The sequence below is a fragment of the Desmodus rotundus genome, chromosome 12, assembly GCF_022682495.2.
Source record: "Desmodus rotundus isolate HL8 chromosome 12, HLdesRot8A.1, whole genome shotgun sequence".
Lineage (NCBI taxonomy): Eukaryota > Metazoa > Chordata > Mammalia > Chiroptera > Phyllostomidae > Desmodus > Desmodus rotundus.
This window is the reverse complement of record NC_071398.1, coordinates 60,213,757-60,234,276: the sequence shown is the minus strand read 5'-3', so window position 1 is coordinate 60,234,276 and position 20,520 is coordinate 60,213,757. Positions and strand designations below refer to the sequence as shown.

General features: G+C 43.2%; 2 protein-coding genes across 11 annotated transcripts in view; one reads left to right on the top strand and one right to left on the bottom strand.

The window, feature by feature from the left end:
- CLCC1 (chloride channel CLIC like 1) overlaps positions 1-15,659 on the top strand; it is a 76,184-nt gene extending 60,525 nt beyond the window's left edge. For 4 of the 9 annotated variants that reach the window (XM_053915375.1, XM_045203412.3, XM_045203410.3 and 1 more), the window contains 8 exons: positions 235-342; positions 2,948-3,169; positions 3,409-3,549; positions 5,041-5,134; positions 8,142-8,239; positions 8,727-8,873; positions 10,453-10,794; positions 12,125-14,815. In XM_053915375.1, the coding sequence (XP_053771350.1) occupies positions 235-342; positions 2,948-3,169; positions 3,409-3,549; positions 5,041-5,134; positions 8,142-8,239; positions 8,727-8,873; positions 10,453-10,794; positions 12,125-12,403 (1,431 nt within the window). In that variant the 3' untranslated portion in view covers positions 12,404-14,815. Of the gene's footprint in view, positions 1-234; positions 343-2,947; positions 3,170-3,408; positions 3,550-5,040; positions 5,135-8,141; positions 8,240-8,726; positions 8,874-10,452; positions 10,795-12,124; positions 14,816-15,084; positions 15,179-15,453 lie in introns of those variants that run through there. The other 5 variants (XR_011650684.1, XR_011650683.1, XR_006656800.3 and 2 more) reach the window with 5 other exon arrangements.
- A 752-nt stretch (positions 15,660-16,411) lies between these two features.
- The window catches only part of GPSM2 (G protein signaling modulator 2), a 40,314-nt gene continuing 36,205 nt past the window's right edge, over positions 16,412-20,520 (bottom strand). For both annotated transcript variants that reach the window (XM_045203409.3, XM_053915374.2), the window contains one exon: positions 16,412-16,639. In XM_045203409.3, coding sequence (XP_045059344.2) covers positions 16,412-16,639 — 228 coding nt within the window. The remainder of the gene's footprint in view (positions 16,640-20,520) is intronic.

Genomic DNA, 20,520 nt, shown 5'->3' with positions numbered 1-20,520 from the left:
CAGAGATACTGCCAGTCAGGGCCAGGTGCTGGGCCTGTGTTCCTCAGTCATTGCCTGCTTGCCGTTTGCAAAGAGGGAGCCCACAGACAGCAGGCCAGCTCTCCATTTTAATGCAGACTTGATAGAAATAACCAGTGCCTCACCTCGGTCTTGATGGGGCCACTCAGTTAGAAACTTGACCCTTACATTAAACTTGATGCTAACTGTGGATTTTCTGTGTGCGTATGATTACAGATTGAAGAATGTGAAAACAAAAAGAAGAAAGACTATGAAAGTCAAAGAAATCCTGTTTTTGGGAGATACTTAAATAAGATTTTAATTGAAGCCAGTAAGCTTGGACTTGTGAGTATTGGTAGGGTGATACTAAGCAGTGTAGTGGGTATTTTCATTTATTAACACCCAGTTACACAGAGCAGTGATAGAGCATCGTTACCATTGTGCGCTCACAGGGAATCCCTGACGAACCCTTTTCCTAGAACCTGTGCGTGCAGGACCCACGGTGGCCGCCTGTGTGCAGAGGTTTGCTGGGAGGCGGTGCAGACGACTCTCTCTTCCTCCTGTCCCTGGGGTTTACGTTTTCAACCCCGTGCACTGCTGAGCCACTTAATCGAGTTGGGGATGGGTTTGTTTTAAATTTGCTATTTGAACTTTACTGAACAGTTGGGAGATTTAGTCAGCTCCTGACTTGGGAGGGAAATTCCATTCTGGCCCTCACTTGTTTTCTGGCTCTTCCAAACTCTCTCATGCAGGGGGTGGGAGATCATCGCATGTTAGGTAGTTTTCCCCCCAAACCTTTTACCATGGCAAGTGCTGCCCTTAGAATTGGGTGTCGTGTGCATATTGTTCAAAATTAATGTGAAGATTGCACTTTTGTGGTCATTGTTTTCACTGACACAGTCAGAATATCGAGAAAACTTAAGGGAAAGGAGTACTAGATGAAGAATTAAGTGGTCCCGCCTCATTCTGGAAGTGGAAGAGCGGGTGTTCTCATGCACACCCAGTCTCGCCAGTCTTCTGAGTGCGTGCGAGGTGGGGCAGAACCTGTTCACGGGCACATGAGGGGACCGCCAGAAAGCAACTAAGCTGGAGGTGCTGGGGTGTGCTATTTACATGGTGCCTGCTTTTTAAAAAATATTGATTGATGGCTACTTTTTTATGCTTCGTGATGATTTGTGATCTGACATGACACTTTGGTTTTTCTCATTTTATATTTACTTTTTAATGTAAATATCAGTATTTACTCTTATAAAAGAATTTTCTGTTATTTGTATTAAGTGGTTAATGGATGTAAATGTTCACCATGATTTTGTTAACCTGAACTCACACTAATAAAGATACATGCATATATAACGTATGTTTACGGGAACTCAGATTTTCTGGGTTTTGAGACCCTTTTCATTTCCCAGTCTGTGTCGCTGCACATTTCAGCCTCCCTGAGACTCTCTGCACGTGGGAAGTCTTAAACTGGGTGATGATAGTTGACCCTCATTACTGTGGGTTCCATGTTTGTAAATCTGCTTAGTCACTGAACCTCATTTATAGCCCCAGAGTCGGTGCTCATGGTCCTTTGCGGCCACTCTCGGACATGCACAGAGTGGCAGAACATTTGACTCTGTGGCCACTCTCGGACACGCACAGGACAGGGACAGCGGGACATCGAGTTGCCTGATGCACTCACTCCCAGCTGAGATCCAGCAAGGCCACAGTCTGCCGTCTTGTTTCAGCTCTTAAGACGATAAACGTGCACTTCTTCCTGCTACATTTTCACACTTGGCGTATGTGTGGTTACTTCACTTTTAAATTGCTCTGCAGTGCAGTGCTGTCTAGTGTCCCTGAGCACGGGAAGGCTGTGAGGTGCCTAAGAGAGGAGGTACGTGGGCCAGAGAAGCTTTGTTCAGGCTTGAATTATGGAACTTTTGGCCAGGAGCTCAGTGTTAATGATTCAGCAGTGTACATCAAATAAGGTGTCCTTAAACAGGAACTAATATTTTTAAAAGGTTATGTATTGACTGGCAGCTGATGAAAATGTGTTTGCAGGAACCTCCCCCTGTATTTCCTATTCCAGGAACCATGGTTCATTCAGTATTTGCTAATTAGTGTTTGAGGTGACTATAGAATATAACAATGGCAAATAGCAGGAACAACTATATTTTAGTAAAATGTACGTTATTTTGTAGAGTTTTATAATTTTTGAAATGTTTTTGATTTATATTATCTTTTGTTTTCATGTCGGCCTATGAGATAGACAGGTGGGTGTTTTTATTTTTTATTGGGTTGGCCAAAACGTCCGTATGGTTTTTTCCCAAAAATAAAAGACACACTTTTCATTTTCACCAATAACTTTATTGACTTGGATATTTTGAGTATGTTGGCTCTCTCCTGTATGGTATAACATTGATTGTTCTCAATTAATGGCTTGATTTGGTCACTATCAACTTCAGCTGGTCTCCCTGACTGTGGAGCATCGTCCAGAGAGAAATCTAGCACGAAACTTCACAAACCACTTTTGACACGTTCGATCAGTCACAGCACCTTCTCCATACGCTGCACAAATCTTTTTTTTGCATTTGAGTTGTATTTTTACCTTTTTTGAAATAATAAAGCATAATATGCTGAAAATGTTGCTTGTTTTCTTCCATCTTCAATATTAAAATGACTACACCAAGTTTCACCAATTTTGATATGTTTTTTTTTAAATGCATGTTGACAGGACAGCTGTCACATACAACCTAACAATTGTTTCAAATGAAGTTAAAGACAACTAAGCACTTCTAGAGCCATCTTTCAGAAAGAAAAACCAAACCTTTTGGCCAACTCAGTATGTGTGAAATATTGTGAACTAATTACATGTTTAGTTCCAAGTTGACTTTTGTCTTGAAACATTTCACTGAGGAATAACAAAATTCTTTCCTATTCTTTGTTTTTCGGGGGGGCAAATTGAATTCAGCCGGACGAAAACAAAGGCGATATGCATTACGATGCTGAGATTATCCTTAAACGACAAACCTTGATAGAAATACAGAAGTTTCTCAATGGAGAAAACTGGAATCCAGGTGCCCTGGATGAAGCACTGAGTGATATTTTAATTAATTTTAAGTTTCATGATTTTGAAAAGTGGAAGTGGCGATTTGAAGATTCTTTTGGTGTGGATCCATATGACGTGTTTATGGTAAGCTGAGGAGGGGCATGATTGACAGGGTTTATTTAAACACTTGCAGCCTTCCACGGTAATTACGTTAAGAACCTGTACTAGGTCACTCATACTGTACTGATGAACTTGGAGCAAACCGGTGCAAATAATTTTGTGCATTTGAGTCCAGTTCATTTGTTTTTGGTGACGGGTATGGTTTTGGTGGGAGGGACAGCCTGACAGTGACCCTGCTGTCTCTGCTTCTTTCTGTCTTCAAGGTGCTTCTGTGTCTGCTTTGCATCGTGCTGTTGGTGGCTACGGAGCTGTGGACGTATGTTCGTTGGTACACCCAGCTGAGACGTTTTTTATTTGTCAGTTTTCTCATCAGTTCGGCATGGAATTGGATGTATTTATACAAGGTATTAATTAGGTGGAAGGTTTCAAAATGTAAAAATGTTCTTTCATAATAAGAGATAATCCATTTAGAGCTAGTATCTAACCTTGTATCAGGTGAGGGGTGGAGGCAGTGGTTGGAGATAGGGGTTTGTAATTGGCAGGTGCTCTAGGTGCCCGGCTTTTGGATCCTTGACTAGTTAGTGGGGGGGCGGAAAGTTCAGTTCTAATTTTCATAATCTTAACTCCTGATGGGTGGCATCTGAAGAGCTAAGCCAGAATAGAGCTAGGTGGACACTTTTTTTAAAGGATTTTATTTATTTGTTTATTTATTTATTTATTGATAGGTGGAGGAGGGAGGGAAAGAAACATTGTGTGGTTGCCTCTCACGCGCCCCCTACTGGGGACCTGGTGCGCAACCCAGGCATGTGCCCTGACTGGGAATTGAACTGGCGACCCTTTAATTCATAGGCTAGCACTCAGTCCACTGAGCCACACCAGCCAGAGCTAGGTAGACAACATTTTAAAAACTCTTATTTAAGTGATTTGGGATATGTTCTTTTATTCTTTGCTAGAAATGATACCAAATACTAGTTTTTTTTAAAGTTATTTCCTGATATGAAATAACTTTGATATGAAAGTTATTTCCTGGTATGTTTAAGGTAGAGAATTTAGAAAAGATAAATACAGAGAAATTTAATTTTTAAATACCACCTATAATTCTGTGACCTAGAGATAATTGCTCTCAGTATTTTGACTTTACAGTCTTTTTTCTAAATTTTAATTCTTTTGAAATTGGAATCATGCTGAACCCTAACTCTAAACCTAAAAAAAAAGAAAAAATTAGGATAATGTGTATATAGAAATTTAAAAGAAGCTCTGCTATTCCTGTCAAAATAGCAGAATCATTGCAGCAAAAGTTTAGATTTTTCTAGCAGGGTAAGTCAGATAGCCAGATAGTTCTAATGAATTCATCTGATTAAATCATTGAGATTTTTAAAAGACTTTTCTAAGTTCCATAGCTTCTAGAATTGGTAATTATTTACAGATTAAAGGAAGGGCCGTTGTTTGGTTGAATAGTATACCTCACTGATTTCCCCTGGGGCTTTAATTCATAAAAGGCATATTACCCTTATATAGGCCATTTGTGCTGGAAGACCATCCAGAGCAAAACCCCATTTTATCATACAGTGAGAAGTAGTCATTTAACACATACAGATATATTTTGGGGCATGGTATAGACTAAATTTGAACTAAGTTTTTAAAACTAAGTGACAAGGTTTTCCTTCCTCATCGTAATTACTTACACAGAAGGAAGTTGTAGTTCTTTATCCTTGCTTCTTGCATTGAGACTGCTTGGTCGTGAGCTGAAAAGAGCTACTCTTTAGAAATAGTGGATGTATTTTTTCTGTGAAAAGTTTTTAACCAGTCTGGCATCTGCACTAAGGTGTTTGGGGTGTGGAGGTGTGACCAGTGTCAGCAGCGGTTCAAGGCTCTCTTTGGGTTGTGTTGGTCAGATGGCTTTCGCACAGCACCAGGCTGAAGTCGCCAAGATGGAGCCGCTGGACAACATGTGTGCCGAGAAGATGGACTGGTCTGGAAGTCTCTGGGGTGAGGTGCTGCTGGTTCACTCAGCCTTATTTTAATAGAATATCTGAGAATGAGAAAATACATTAAAAATGACAAAGTAGTGATAAAATGCCAGAAGGAGGCTTTCCATGACTGAATCTTTAATTTGTTTTTATGTACTGATTTTAGAGAGGAAAGGAGAGAAAGAGGAAAAAACCCATAGATTTGTTGTCCCACTTATTCATGCATTCCTTGGTTGATTCTTGTATGTGCTCTGACTGGGGATCGAACCCACAACCAGTGCTTATTGAGATGATGCTCTAACCGACTGAGTTACTCAGCCAGGGACTGTGAAGAACCTTTAATGTCAGAAGACTATGTAAGACAACTCTCAGGTTTCAAAACTAAAGCAAAGAAAAGTCCAGGAGAAGAGATAATTTTCTTCAGTCTTACACAAATACCTACTCTCTGCAAGTTTCCTGAATAGTATTTTCAGTGTCATTCCCAAATTATAGATAGTTATATATCAATTATATATTTTTCAACCCGTTGTTGTGACTTTATTTTTTAATTAAATTTATTAGGATGATATTAGTTATTAAAATTAGATAGATTTAAAATGTACAGTTCTATGAGACATCATCTGTATATTGTACCGGTATGTGTTAACCATATCCAAATGACATCTTCAATTATTCTTTAGAATATCCTAAATTATCAAAAAACATTGACTGTATTTGTGGATAAATTTATGTGGATTATAACTTAATTCTCATGATTATACCTGTGGCTTCCATTCTCTGCTGGTCTTAGACATACAGAGTGGGAGAAAACAGTTGTAATATAAATAAATACAAGAATAAATTCTGTTTTGTGTATTCACAACTGTAAACCTACTTTTGCCCTCCCCTGTATACTAGGGGGGACCCCAAAAACCTCTGGAATTTATTAATTAAAAATTGTGTATTCTTTTATTTTTTTTAAAGATTTTATTTATTCATTTTTAGAGAGAGGGGAAGAGAAGGAGAGAGAGGGAGAGAAATATCAAGGTGTGGTCACCTCCCATGCGCCCCATACTGGGGACCTGGCCTGCAACCCAGGCATGTGCCTGACTGGGAATCGAACTGGCTACCTTTTGGTTCGCAGCCTGCGCTCAATCCACTGAGCTACACCAGCCAGGGCAAAAAAAAAATTGTATATTCTTACATGTTTAAACTTCAGTCACCTTCAAAGTACTCTCCATTTGATGCAGTATACCTATTGAGACATTTTTTCTACTGCTCAAAACAATTTTTGAACTCATCGATTTTGATGCCGTTTAGTGCTGCTGCCGTTTTTTGTTTCACCTCTTCCATGTAGGCAAAACGTTCCCCTGTGAGGACTTTTTTCACCCAGGAAAAGCAAATCACTTGGGATGATGTGGGGTGAATAGGGAGGGTGGGGCATGGAGGTCATGTCATTTGGTCAAAAACTGTTGAACACTCAGTGTGGGTTGGGCAGGTACGTTCTTAAATCACCCATCATAAAATGGGCAAACACATTGAAAGCGTCTTCAAAAAAAATTCACTGAAGCCAGACGCAGCCTCACAGCAGTGCCAGCTGGTACAGTGATACAGATGCCCTCCTAGAACACTCACTTAGCGGGGGAAGCCTGAACTGCAAGGGACCCGCCCACCAGAAGATAATATAGGGGGGCGTTTTGGGTCCACCCTTGTATTATGTATTTTAATTTTATTAAAATATTATATATCTTTACTGTATTTACCTTATTTCAGTTTTTGGATTGGTTGGGAAAGAGAGCAGAGGAGGGGTTAGGTAAATGAAAAAGGACATAAGGAGTTTTTGAATAAACGTGTATTTATATTTTTATTAAATAACATTAGGAAAATATTGAAAATTTTTGCCAGGGATTTGATTTATAAAGCCAGGCTAATAAGTAGCAATTAAAATTTTTCATATATATCTATATGTCTGTCTATATCTCTCTCTCTCTATGAACGTATACATCTCTCCATAGATATGTAGATAGATAGATGTCTCAGGTTTCAGACCAGTGAGTTTTGTGTTTGTGTGACGTACAGGGGCGCCAATAGCACCCGTCTCCCTCTGTTAACTTGTTTGCCCCGTAGCCTGTGAAGGACCCAGTGCTCGCTCTGTTCACCAGCACAGTGCCTGGCACATTCTGGTCCTCAACATAGTGTATTAAGTGAATCTGCACAGATGAAGTAATAACCAATTAGGTTTGATCTCATTATACTGACTTAAGAACTCTTACAGTTTTATTTTTTGCAAAGGGGAAAATTACTTTTCTTACAGATTTTTATGACGTAAACGTTCTCAGTAATGTTGACGGCCTTCCAGTTATTTATATCTAGCAATGGGAATGGTTTAATGTTCAGACACTTGACGAATCCAGACAGAATCTCAACAGACTCTGTAACCAGGTGTCCAAAATTAATGTTCCTCAAAAAGCTATGGGAGCTAAACCAAAGCTAAGGGGGCCAGCCTTGCTTCCTGGCTTCAGGGACAACTGCATGCCTCCTCTAGCTCAGACTAGTACGAGTGTCAGCCTGACTCAGACACGCTGGGAGAACTCACTTTTCAATTGAAATTTCATTAAGATTATTGTGGATTCACAGGTAGTTGTAGGAAATAATACAGAGAGGTCCCGTGTGCCCTTTCCCTACTGTCCCCAATGGCAGCATCTTGCACACAGTGGCACTAGTCCAGTGGCACAACCAGGACAGTGACCGGGACACAGTCCAGCAGGCTGGTCAGACTTCCCCAATTTTCAAATAGCTACCTTTTAGAAGTCTTTATAACAAAATATTTTATCTGCATAGGACTTGTACAATTTGAATGGATTTTTAAAATAGACATTTTGGACACCAGCTGAAACATTTTTTAAATTTTCATTACAGGGAGTCTGTAAACCAATGTAAAATTGACTGGTGGTGGTGGGTGGGTAAAGCCAAAATATTGTCTTATTTGGGAATCAAATGTAGCCTTTTAAAAAATGACTCAGTGTTTTGTCTGTTTCTTTAAATAGAATGGGTTAGAAGTTCATGGACCTATAAGGATGACCCATGCCAAAAATACTATGAGCTCTTGTTAGTCAACCCTATTTTATTGGTCCCCCCAACAAAGGTATGGAATATATTCTGTAAAAATTACTTATACAAAGTAAGTCAATAACCCTTGCATATATTAAAAATTGTTAGTGTTTACTATTTTATTTTTATTTTAAAAATTGTTTTATTGATTTTGGAGAGAGAGGAGGGGGTGGGGAAGGAGAAACATCAGTTCGTTGTTCCACTTAGCTGTGCATTCACTGGTTGATTCTTATATATGTACTTACTGCCCGGGGATCGAACCCACAACCTTGGCATGTTGGGACGACGCTCTAACCAACTGAGGTAGGGCAAAAATTGTTAGTGTGTTTTAGAGTCGTTTTGCTAATAAACCTTTGTTCTAGGAAAAAAGTTCTATTACACAGTGATTTCCATATTTTTGAAAGCATATGGCAGCATTTTAATTTATGTAACACAGTATTGGCCTCAGTGCCCAGTGAGGTTTGACCTGTAGCGTGTGCCGCAGTCAAGTGAGAAAAATGAAGTTGCTTTCACTTTTTTAGGCACTGGCGGTTACGTTCACCAACTTCGTCACGGAGCCATTGAAGCACATCGGGAAAGGAATGGGTGAATTTGTTAAAGCGCTCATGAAGGAGACCCCAGTGCTCTACCAAGTCCCACTGCTCCTCATCATGGCCGCAGGCGTCCTGGTTAGTACAGAGCACCGCGGACACCGGGGTTTATGGAACAAAGGCAATTCTAAGTTACTAATCAGGCGGAGCCACGCCTGATGGTAGGGGAAGATGGTTTTTAGCTGGTACGGCTTTACTCCTACTTGCACTTGTGTTCCTCCTGAGCACGGGCGTGGTGCTCAAGTTGGATTGTCGATGCCAGGGCAGTCACTCAAAATACGACCTTCCTTTAAATTGGTTCTTTGCGCTTGGTGAATTAGTACAAGCAAAGTGAATTGTTTACGTCCTCTTTGAGAAAATGGGCCTCCTCATCGTAGTCTGAGCTTTTGCAGCGCTGAGGAGGAGGAGCCTTGGGTTTAACAGCGTCAGAAAAGGGTGTGAGTGTGGAAGAAGGTGAGTGCACCGACGGTTTGGGGATCCACGAGCAGGCGTTCGTTAGAGAGGAGAGGTAACTGGTCCCTTACCCACGGTGTCTACCTTTCCGTGCTGTCGGTTTTCAGCCCTGACCCGCATAAAGCAGTTGTCACGTAACACAAAACATAAGGAACTCAGATGTGCTTCTGAGTGTCTTCCCTAAGGACACAAATTCACTGCACTCGGCTCACTTTGAGATAGTTCCTGTTTTGGTTTTGTTTTAGTTTCAGGACTAGTGGTTTGGGGGCGTTGGTTTGCTAGGTGACACTAGGTGTGTGGTTTAGTCTCTGACACTGAAATTACATGCAAAGCCCATCATCTCTTGTCCTTTCATCTGCCTAAGGAAAGGCCTTTGCCGCTTCTGTCTTCAAAAAACAGTATCTCTAGTTTACAAAACATTTTGTTTCTAGGACCCCTGCATTCCTAAGAATTGAAGACCACAAAGGCTCTTATTTATGGGGATTTTATTTATTGGTATTTTACATGTTAAGAATTAAAACTGAGGAAATTTTAAAATACCAGTCTGTGCAAGCACACAGCCCACGAGCCAGCCACCAGTGAGGAAGTCAGTGAGGCCTGGAAGACCCCACTTAGCGCTCGGGAGAGGGGAGAGAGGCTCCTGTCTGTGTTATGGGAAGTGTAGACCTCCCAGGGCTCCGTGGGCCTCCCTTGGAGAAGTGCTCTGGGTGTTTCCATGGACCGTGACTCAAAGCCTGTTGGGTTGTAGCTGTAACTGAAGCCATGTTTGTGTGGTAGTAAAAAAAAAAAAAAAAAAATTACCTACAGGAGAATGTTGACATAATGATGTACAACTTTGACCAGTTTTCAGCATTTACCTCATGTGATGTGAATGTAGACAACATATGCTCAATTATGAGACAATTAGTGCCTTCCAGTGGAAATTTCCAGGCTTTAGCCTAACTGCCGTTGTTATAATGCAGTCAAAATGTGTCCAGCTGATTGAAATGTCTACTTAGTACTAAGTGATTTCTCATTTTCATTGGCTACCCTGTAGTAAAGAAGAGACCTCTAATGAAAAAAGTTAAATTAACATGTTTGTATCTACAAATGCCACAAGTTAAATTACATAAAATTTGTTAGCACGCTGAATATAAAGCCCCTGATAATTTCGTTGTAAGTCAGCCATTAAGTACTCAGGAGTACGTATGTCTTTTCCTTCTAGGGTTTCTGCTATGGTGCTGGGAACTCACTTCTTCTGCTGAGACCTTTAGGTGGTGGAGGAAGAGAGCCGCCTCGGGCCCTTCAGCCAGGTGACCAGTGCCAGCAGCAGCGAATTGATTATAGACCCAGTGGTGGAGCAGGTGATGCAGACTCTTACCGTAGGGGCCACATCAGCCCCTCTGAGCAAGGCCCTTATGACAGAACGTCTGAGGGTAAAAGACGTGTTTTGAGAGAGAGAGATGTTGACTTGAGAATTCACACTGGCCACTTGAGCCCCGAAGTGCTCCGGGCATTTGATTTACCAGACACACAGACGCGAGAGCATCCCGAGGTGGTGTCCAGTGTAAGTCAGCTACGGTTTGTTTTCTGTGCCTTTGCTCGAGGCCTCATTGCTTCCTGTAGAGCTTATGGTTAACTGACCTGCACTGCTATGTCACTACGATAAAATTATTCACGTTCTGTCTTCCTTGCTATGGTCAAAAGTTAGTCCAGCCTCCTTAGAAGAACTGAGATTTGTTTTTTACATGAAGTGCTCTTTCACAGTAGTTTGTCAGCACAGATGGACATTCGTAGGAAACCACCCAGTGAGCATGACCAACACTTCTGCCTTCGGAGAGAGAGAAGGGAGCCTCAGGAAAGGCCCAGCCCTGGGGACCCACAGCAGAACTGAGTCTCAGCTGGCAGAGGAGGTGGGGGACCAAGAACCTCGGCTTCCCAAATCTCTCTCGTTGGCTGGCCACACTGTGCTTTTTACCTGTAGAATGGTGAGGACTTTTCCCCACCATTTTGACCATTTGAAAGGGACATTTCCATTTCTCTTTGAGACAGGGATTTGTGATTGTCCTTTGCAAAGTTTCAGTTGCAAGTGTAAAAGTTTGAAAAATAGTTACGAACCCAATAGAGCCAAGGAAATTATAGCCTCCTTTTCCACGGAGTTCCTATAAGGACAGATACCTGCGTGGATCTAGAAAACGTGAAGGTGTTCTTTCAGCTTTGATAGTTAAGGTTGATCTGATAGTCATCAAGAATCCTCCGGTGACTCCCCCCCCCCCCCACTTAAGAGTGAAAACCTAAATGGCTGCGTGGCCTGCGGCCCCCGCCGTCTGCCTGCACCCCACCTGTTCCTGCACTGACCCCCTCCTTGCTCACTCCACTCTTGACCAGTCCTTGAACTCAGAGCCTTTGTGCTGGCTCTTCATGACCTGGAGCTGTTCCCCCGGAATAGTCGTACGTGGGCCGTTTCTTCAAGCCTCCACTCATCGCGCACCTTTCAGACCCGCAGTCTGACCCCACTGCCCCCACTTCCAGCGCGATGCTTTCTTTGTTGCCTGGTTCCCTCCCCAACCTACATGGACGTTCCCGCAGGGCCCGGGATTTGTCTGGTCTGTTCCTGCAGTCTCCCCAGCACCCAGAACTTAGTATGTATTCAGACCGTGTTTGTCAATGGACTTGTTCTTGCCAGGCAGGAGGAGTTAGCAGTTCCGGTCCCCAGTCCCGACCGCTGAACTTGTGTTCCACTCCGCCAGGCACAGCTCCATGCGGCTGAATGTTTACATCTTTACAGTGCAGCACTTTGAACCAATTCAGAGTTGCATAGAAACTAGTTAGACATGATTAGTAACCTTCCTGGTGTGTTACTTAAACTGAAACAAAATGTACTCTGTACTTTCTAGCCCAGAGGGACTGGTGGAGCCCCAGGAGAACACTCACCCCCAGAGAGCAGCACTGCAGGCAGCCGGCCTCCTGAGCCCGTCTCTGGCCGGGAGGCCTCAGGAAGTGTGGACGGTTCAGCAGCAGCGGGGAAGGCCCAGCTCCAGATTGATGCTAAAGGCAGCCCCGAGGAAGGCAGCCCCAAGAAAGGCAACCCCGAGGAAGGCAGCACTGCCAGCCCAGCAGGCCCAGCTGCAGGAGCAGCAGGTGGAAAGGACCTGCCCGGTGGCCCAAGTGACTAGAGGAACTCGGACTTGAACTACAGCTTGGAGGTCATCTTTTTGTATTGGGATTTTGTGGCGTAAACTTTTTACAACTATTTACTACAGATACTTGATACTTACTACAAAGTTGCCAACATAACCATTAACATTTTTACTGACAATCGGAATTAAGGAACACATATGTATTTGTTTCTTTCAACTTCTTCCCTCTGTTTTATCTTCTACTTGATGTTAAGATACACCCCATAAAGTTTGAAGTGTGAATTTTGGAACAGGATCTCATCAATGACCATATGGCAGGCATCACTAAGTCTGGATAATTCAAGCCATATGGAACTAGGATCACTAAAAAAGAAGTCGAATGTGTTCAGACACATGTGGGGCCCAGGTCACCCTGAGTGTGTGTGGCCTGGGAGAGGTCCTGTGGCAGCTACTTCAGTTGAGCTAATCTGTTAATTGTGCATGGCATTCCAGAAGTGGCGGGTACTCACAAATGATTTTGAAGGAAAGTCCTCTGTAGCCACGTTGACTCTCCGTGTCCTTCAGCATCTTCAGAGCTGGGGAGTCCACGTTAGCAGCACCCACGCTCTGTGCAGGCTGCACACAGAGGGCAGTGGCTTTGTAGGGTCGTGTCCTACCGGCATCTCTTAGCTCCCAGATGTTACGGCGCTGCTTCCTTACGCCCCTTTTACATTTTCCTGAGCTAAGACAGGCTGATGGTTGCCAGGGGACTTCAGAGAACATAGCTTGTTGAGTTGGCAATTCAGCTTTCTGTAGTGAACAAACGCCGAGAGTGGCTTTGCTTTTCCCCACCAGGCGACATGCCCAGGCTCTACGAGACCCGCTTTCCTGGCTGCTCAGGGTCCCAGCAGTTGAGACCATTAGGTACTGTGGTACCTCATTTACATGATAGCGAACCATGTTTGTTGGGGCCACAGCAAGTCCTCGTGTCTAGAGTTTTGGATCTAGAGAAGAAACCACGATGGGGAGAGCAGAGGAGGATGCTTTCCTTAACTATAGACAGGTGACACACTCAGCATTTTACCTTATTCTGATTTTTGAAACACTTTATTTTAAACTAAAAAATATTTATAAATTATGCTGGTTCCTAGCTAGAACGCAAATTTCACATACATTTAGGTGTCCTCTGTTATTAACTTTCACACTAAAAGGTATGTCCAGCTGCTTACTAAGAGTAACATGCAATATTCCTAAAATATCCCTCAGGTATTTGTTTCAGAAAAAGATTTATTCAAAGCATTCGCTTTCTGATACATTTTTTTGGAGAGAAGAAGGGAGAGAGAAATCAACGTGTGATAGAAACATTGATCAGTTGCCTCTCCTATTCCCCTAACTGCGGCCGGCCCACAACCCAGGCATGTGCCCTGACTGGGAATTGAACCTGCGACCTTTTGGTTCGCAGGCCACTGCTCAATCCACTGAGCCACACCAGCCAGGGCTAATTTTTTCAGTTAGGGTTTTCACTTGGTATTATTTTCTGACAGACTCAGGTGGACAGCGTAGTGGTTAGACAGTCGTACGCCCCGTGTTTCCGATACCCAGCTGGCTCTGTGCAGTCTGTACAGTATCACTGACCTGTGTTCCCTGTGCTGTGCTTCCGGTGTGCTTTTCGCAGGAAATGTAGAAAACCTCCTTTCTCCGGCTCCTCGAAGCATCACTTAGATGCCTTTAATATTTTATTTTATGTGTTAATATTATCCACTTCAATGTTGCAAAAACGTTTAGTGTTTCATCAGAGAGGTGGTCATTTTTCCCAAGAAATGCAAAAAGAATTGTGTGTAAAAATGTATAGCACTGGGCCCCTGACAAATGAACTAATGACAGGAGGCCCGTGGTCTGGAATGCGTGTGTGAACATCGATGCGTGCGACAAGGTCCTCTGGGGGCTAGACCTCTGCACGGACAGGTGGCACACTCCCCGGGTGGTGCCGTCCTCCAGGCTGGGGTCCGGTTCTGAAGGGGAGGGGCCTCAGGTGGACGACCGTGACTGTGACAGTGGACTGATGTGGTCTGTGCCCCTGCCTGCTGTCTCAGTCCCAGAGTGAATCTTTCACAAAAATGTTTCAGTATAATTTCGTCTTTGTACTCTTCCATTACAGATGACCGCTTGGGGATGGAACCCACGTTGACAGGTAGCAAGGCAGCGCACCTGCTGTTGGATGGTGAGGGGTTCAGGGGAGGCTTACTGGAGCAAGTCAGACATATGGAGGCCAGATTGTAACTAGAAGAGAGAGGCTTGTTGATTTTCTAGCCTGTGTTTATCGCTAAAATCCAGGATTACAGTGACAGGCTTTGAGGAGAGTCAGAATGGCACAGCCAGCCTTTAAAAGCAATCTTGAAATGGAATGGCTGAGTGTCTACAGGATCTAAAACTACCACAGACACAAAATAAACGCTTATTTTTGTATTACTCTGGTGGGTTTGCTTGTCTTTGCTCAGTGAATATTTTAATAAGAAAAAGCCCCATGAGACACAGGTGCACTTTTTAAAAGGCAACTCTAGGACATTATACCCCATATAGAATATATAAATCATAACATAATCTAGAGGCCGAGTACTTTTAATAAAATGTCTGACAAGAATAATCTTTTTTATTCTGAGTCCTTAATGTAATTTCAGATTGTGTGACTAACTTTCTTTTGTATTATTATTTTTTTAAACATCGGCTATTTGGAGAAGTGGTTCTCACTGTTCGCCCATCGAAACCACCGGAAGGACTTTCAGAAAGAGCCCTGGACCCTGCCCATATGTGCAGAGTCAGAAGCACCCAGAGGTGAATAAGCTCCAACCTGTTGTAGAGGTGGGCGTCGGCGGTGTGCAGTGGTGTAGGGTCCAGGCTCTGTCTGTCCTTGTTGCTGTGCGTTTGCTCGTCACGCCCTACTAGGTGTCCTCGTGACCTCCTTTAGTTTCTGGGAAGGTGCTGAATGACAACTGAGGTCCTAACCTCCATCTTTCATACTGAAGTTTGATGAGTTTTTTGTTTTCTCTTTTCATGGCTAGGTTCTTGACATAACGACCTAGTTTTGGGTTTTTTTTTTTTAACATTAGGTCCTAAAGAAGTTTTACAGCAGTATTTTGCAACAAAGGATACGATTTTGAATCATACATACATATCTATCTATGTCTGTATGAACATACATGGTCACGCACCATGGAAGGACATTTTCATCAACGGCAGACCAGTTAAACAGTGGTCGGGTGAGGTTATGATGGAGCTGGAACGTTCCTACTGCCCGTGATGTCGTGGGCTCCCCAGCGTGGTTCTGCAGCCAGCTGCTCCCGTGTCGGTGGTGGGAGGGAGCGTGCCTGCTGTGCTGCCCCGGAGTCGGCCCTGCAGCCACTGTGGCGTGTGGCCACGTTCGCGCTCATTGGGCATTTCTGGGAGCCTGCCCCTGACGGTAAGTGGCTCATGGCTGTGGTTTTTCATTAAGCAAAGAGCTCACACATGGTAAAAATTTATTTCTGAAGAGTCTCTTTTATAATGGCTTTGGCCTAAAAATATATTGAAATTAGATTTTCTTGGAGGAAACCTAGTTTGTTTTTTAATGAGACTATATGATTTTTTTACATATTCAAGTACATTATTACAAGACAGCATAATTTCTCTGACGGTTAAGTATTTTAAAAATGCCATTGTCAATGAAGAATTTAAAAAAGCTATCTGATCAAGAGGGTTAAACTGTAGTCCAGGATTCCTTTAACCTTCTACTTTACAACATAGGTAACGAAAGGATCTGACAAGTCACCCAAGAACAGTCCCAAGCGGAAATCACACCAGTCGATGAAGCACCTTGTGAAGCACCACCACCCTGAAGCCCGTGAGTGTCCCGAGTTCATTAATACTGTACCACAGAGGTTAAATATTTACATCATTCTCAAAACATTGTAAGCTGCGTTACAGTGCTGTCACTTCTCCTTTTAAGGAAAAGAAATAGGTTGAATTTCCTTGCAGTGTTCTGAAAGGAAATAGGGTTGCTTTTTAAAAATCTACCCACAGTAATAGTGCTTATTTTTTTCCTGAATTTTTAAAGTCCAATGGATCATTGCTTCGCAAACAGTCCTTTAGCCCAAGTTCAGTGTCTCTGTTTTGATCTCTTTGTAAAAGAACTCTCTGTTCATCCATTCTTTTCGCCTGCGACCGCAGAATAAGGCTAAAAAAGTCCTCATCTGGTACCGTCGGCCCCTTTGCGGCAGCAGGAGGTGGAGCGCACCTCTGGTCGTCCAGTCTGGAGCCCTGAGGACACAGAGCAGAGGTTAGAGCACAGACGCTGCAGGGAGGGGCACCGAGCTGTGTGTGTGTCACTCACAGCAGGAAATGTAGCTTTACACACTTCCTTTTTTTGCCTTTTCCTAGAAATTTGCTTTATCTTTAGATCTGAAACCTAGTAAATTTTTTCCTCTAACTTGGCTTATATAACACGATCGTACAGAAGTAGAGCACAGCTTCACGGCTTTGGAAAGACTGAGACACAAGGCCAGCTGTGTCCAAGCATGACAGGTAGAGTGGAGTCTTGCAGGGACAGCTGCACCTTACCAGATCCTTGGAAGTGCCGTCACATGGAACCCCTGCTCCCCCACCCCGACACACAGCTGGCTCACTCTTCTTCACCCCTCCTGTCATGGTTCCTCCAGTCACCCGGCATGCGGCCCTTCAGCTCCTAGACCTGCCCTCCTCTGGGGTTTTCATTCTCCTGCCTCCTCCCTTAGCTCACTGGTCATAGGCCAGACTCTCATTCTCGATCACGGCAGTGCCTCAGTGTTAGGGTTTCAAATGTCCCATGCTGACCACTGCCTCCTGTTTTTCCAGGTCATGCTCTCTGGTAGTCCAGTAAATCTCTTTGTGGCAAAAGAAACGTAACACAAAAGTTATTGTTTTAATCATCTTTAAGATCACAGTTCCGTGGCGTTGAGCACACTCATGTTACGCAGCCATTGCCACCATCCACCTCCAGAGCAGTTTCTGTCCTGCGACACTGAAACCCAACCAAGTGGTCACTGCCGTCCCTGTCCCCCACCCCAGCCCCAGCAGCTGCTAGCGCACCCTGTGCCTCTGGGAGTCGGACGTTCTGGCGGCCTCCTGAGCAGAGTGGACTAGTGCTCGTCCTTCTGTGCCTGCTTATTCCTCAGCACGTCCTTAGGTCAATCCATCTGGTAGCACGGGTCAGAATTTCCTTCATTTTTAGGGTGGAAAAATACTCCATTCTGTTTTATACTGCAGTTGACCCATGAATCTGTTGGACTTGGGTTCATGTCCCTGCTTTTCATTTGTTTTGGGTGTATATCCTGAAGTAGGGTTGTTGGGTCACATGGTGGTTCCATTTTTAATTTCTTCAGGATCTGCCACTCTCCCCCCACAGCAGCCACACACACCGTCACGTTCCCACACGCAGTGGACACAGGTCGTCTCCACATCCTCGCCGTCACACTCCGTCTGATAGCTGCCGTCCTGATGCTGTGGGGTTGGATCTTATTATGATTTTGATCTTTGTTTCTCTAACGATCTGGGGCAGTGAACGTCTTTTCCTGTGTTTATTGGCCATTTGTTAATCTTCGGAGAAATGTCTTTTTGGGTTCTTTACCCATTTCTGAATCATATTTTGTTGTTGACTTTTTGCAAGTCTGTATATTGGGGACTAATGCTTTATTAGTTACACTGTTTTGCGGACGTTCTCTGTGGCTGCCTTTTTACTTCGTTGGCAGTGTCTTTCAATGTACAGAAGTTCTACATTTTCCCGAGTCCAACTTGTCCTTTTTCCTCATTACCTGTGCTTTAGGTGATGTAACCAAGAAGTCATTGCCAGTCCAACACCGCGCAGCTTCCCCTTGTGTTTTCTTCAGAAAGTTTTATAGTTCAACTCTCACCTTTAGGTCTTTGATCCATTGAGTTAATTTTACATATGGTGTTAGGTAAGGGTCCAGCTTCTGCAGATGCACAGCCGGTGTCTGCCTCTGCTGCCGAGACTCCTTACCCTTGGACGGCCTTGGCACCGCTGTGATACTGTTTGACCTCACATGTCCGGGCTCTGTCTGCGGCTCTCTCGGTCTGGGTTTCTGTCCCTGTGCCGCCCGTGCACCGCTTTGACGGCTGGGGCTTTGCAGTAAACTTGAAATCGAGTGTGAGTCTTCCAAATCTCTGTTTCTGGCTCAAGATTGCTTTGCTTATTTGGGTTCCCTTGAGATCCCACATGAATTTTAGGGTGGAGTTTTCTGTTTCTGTAAAAATGTCAGTGACATTTCTATATGGATTTCACTGACTGTAGATGACACTGGTGGTACTGACATTTTTGATAATACTGTCTTCCAACCTAGGAACGCCAGTGTCAATTTACATAATGACTAATTCCAGAAGTTTCGTAGTTTACATCGTACAAGTTTTTTATCTCCTTGGTGAATTCCTAAGTATTTTATTCTTTTTGCTGCTCTTGTTAGTGGGATTCTTTCCTTCATTTCCTCTTTGGACCATTCATTGTTAGTGTACAGAAACAGCTGGGTTTTTGAGTGTGTGTGAAATCTGTAGGATTTTCTAATATAAGACTTTCATCTCCGAACGAAGATGTTTTTGCTCTTTCCTTTCCAGTTTAGATGGCTTCTGTTTCTGGCCTGACCGCTCTGGGTAGAACTTGAGGTCGCACCACGTGGACTAAGAGGGGCACCCTCCCTGATACCAGGGAAAAACTTTCAGTCCTTTACCACTGATTATGACGACAGCCATGGGTGTTTCTTAAGTACCTTTTGTGATGTTTTAGTAGTTTCCTGACAGTACTAGTTTGCGTGTTTTTACCATAAATGTGCTGAATTTTGTCAAATGCTTTTTATGTATCAATTGAGATGATCGGTGGTATTTTTTCCTTCATTCTGTTAATGTGGTAAATTATACTGATTGATTTCCACGTGTTGAACTATCCCTGCTTTCCAGGAATTAATCCCACCTGGTCACCTTTTAATATGCTGCTGGGCTGTTTGCTAGTAGTTTGTTGATTTATGCGTGTGTGTTAAAAAAAGGATATTGGTCAGTAATTTTCTTACAGTGTCCTGTTAGTTTTGGGATCAGGGCAATATATTAGGAGGCTTCCTAAGTCACAGGAAGTGTTCTCTCCAGTTTTTCAAAGAGTTTGAGAAGCGTTGATATTAGTCCTTTAAATGTTTGATGGAATTCACCTGTGCAGGCCTCAGGTCCAGGGCTTTTTTTCATTACTGATAGAATCACGTTACAAATTAATTTACATTTCTTTGTGATTTTCTTGGTTTTGTGTTTCTAGTTATTTGTCCATTTCATCTAGGTCATCCAGCTTGTTCATATATAATCAGTCATAGTTTTCTCCAATGCTTTATTTCTGTAGAATCAGGAGTAATGTCCCCACTAATTTTAGTAATTTAAGCATTGTCTTTGTGTCTATTTTTCTGTTCTCATCATTTTTTTCCTCCTCAAGGTGTGAATTTAGGACCTTTCTTTTTAATGTAAGCATTTACAGCTACAAACTTCTGCTAGCACTGCCTCCTGTAAGTTTTAGAATGTTACGTTGTCATTACTCTCTAGGTTTTCTAATTTCCCTGTAACTCGGTGGTTAGTTTCCCCAAATTTGTGAATTTTCTAGTTTCTCTTTTGTTACTGCTTTTAAGTTCATCCTGTTGTGGTTGGAGAAGATACTTTGTATGATACCTAAATGTAGTCTATCCCCTTATTGTATAGTGTTCTAACAAGTCTGTTATACGGGTGGGTGTTAAAGTCTCAACGATTGTTGTGGAGACGTCCATCTCTGCTGCAGTTACACCGATGGTCTGTGTCACTCCAAGGTATTTGGCTCAATGTTTCTTGTATTCAGTGGACTCACAGCTACTTTTCACTTTGACACATTTCCTTCTCCTTAGATTCTACACACTACCTGGCACATGCTTCTCTCCCCCTATTCTGTTCTCCAGACAAAATACCAGCCTCGAATAAATCTTTCCCTTTCCTTAAACAGCGGGTTGTGACAGTTGTGCTGAACTTCAAGTGAGGCCTCCGCCCAGGTCAGCATGCTGTCAGTTTCACGAAGTGTCAACTGTGCTGTGCTTCCCTTCCCACCTCCACCCTCAGTCCTAGTTTATAGCTTTCCTCCTTACTGTGCAGAGAAA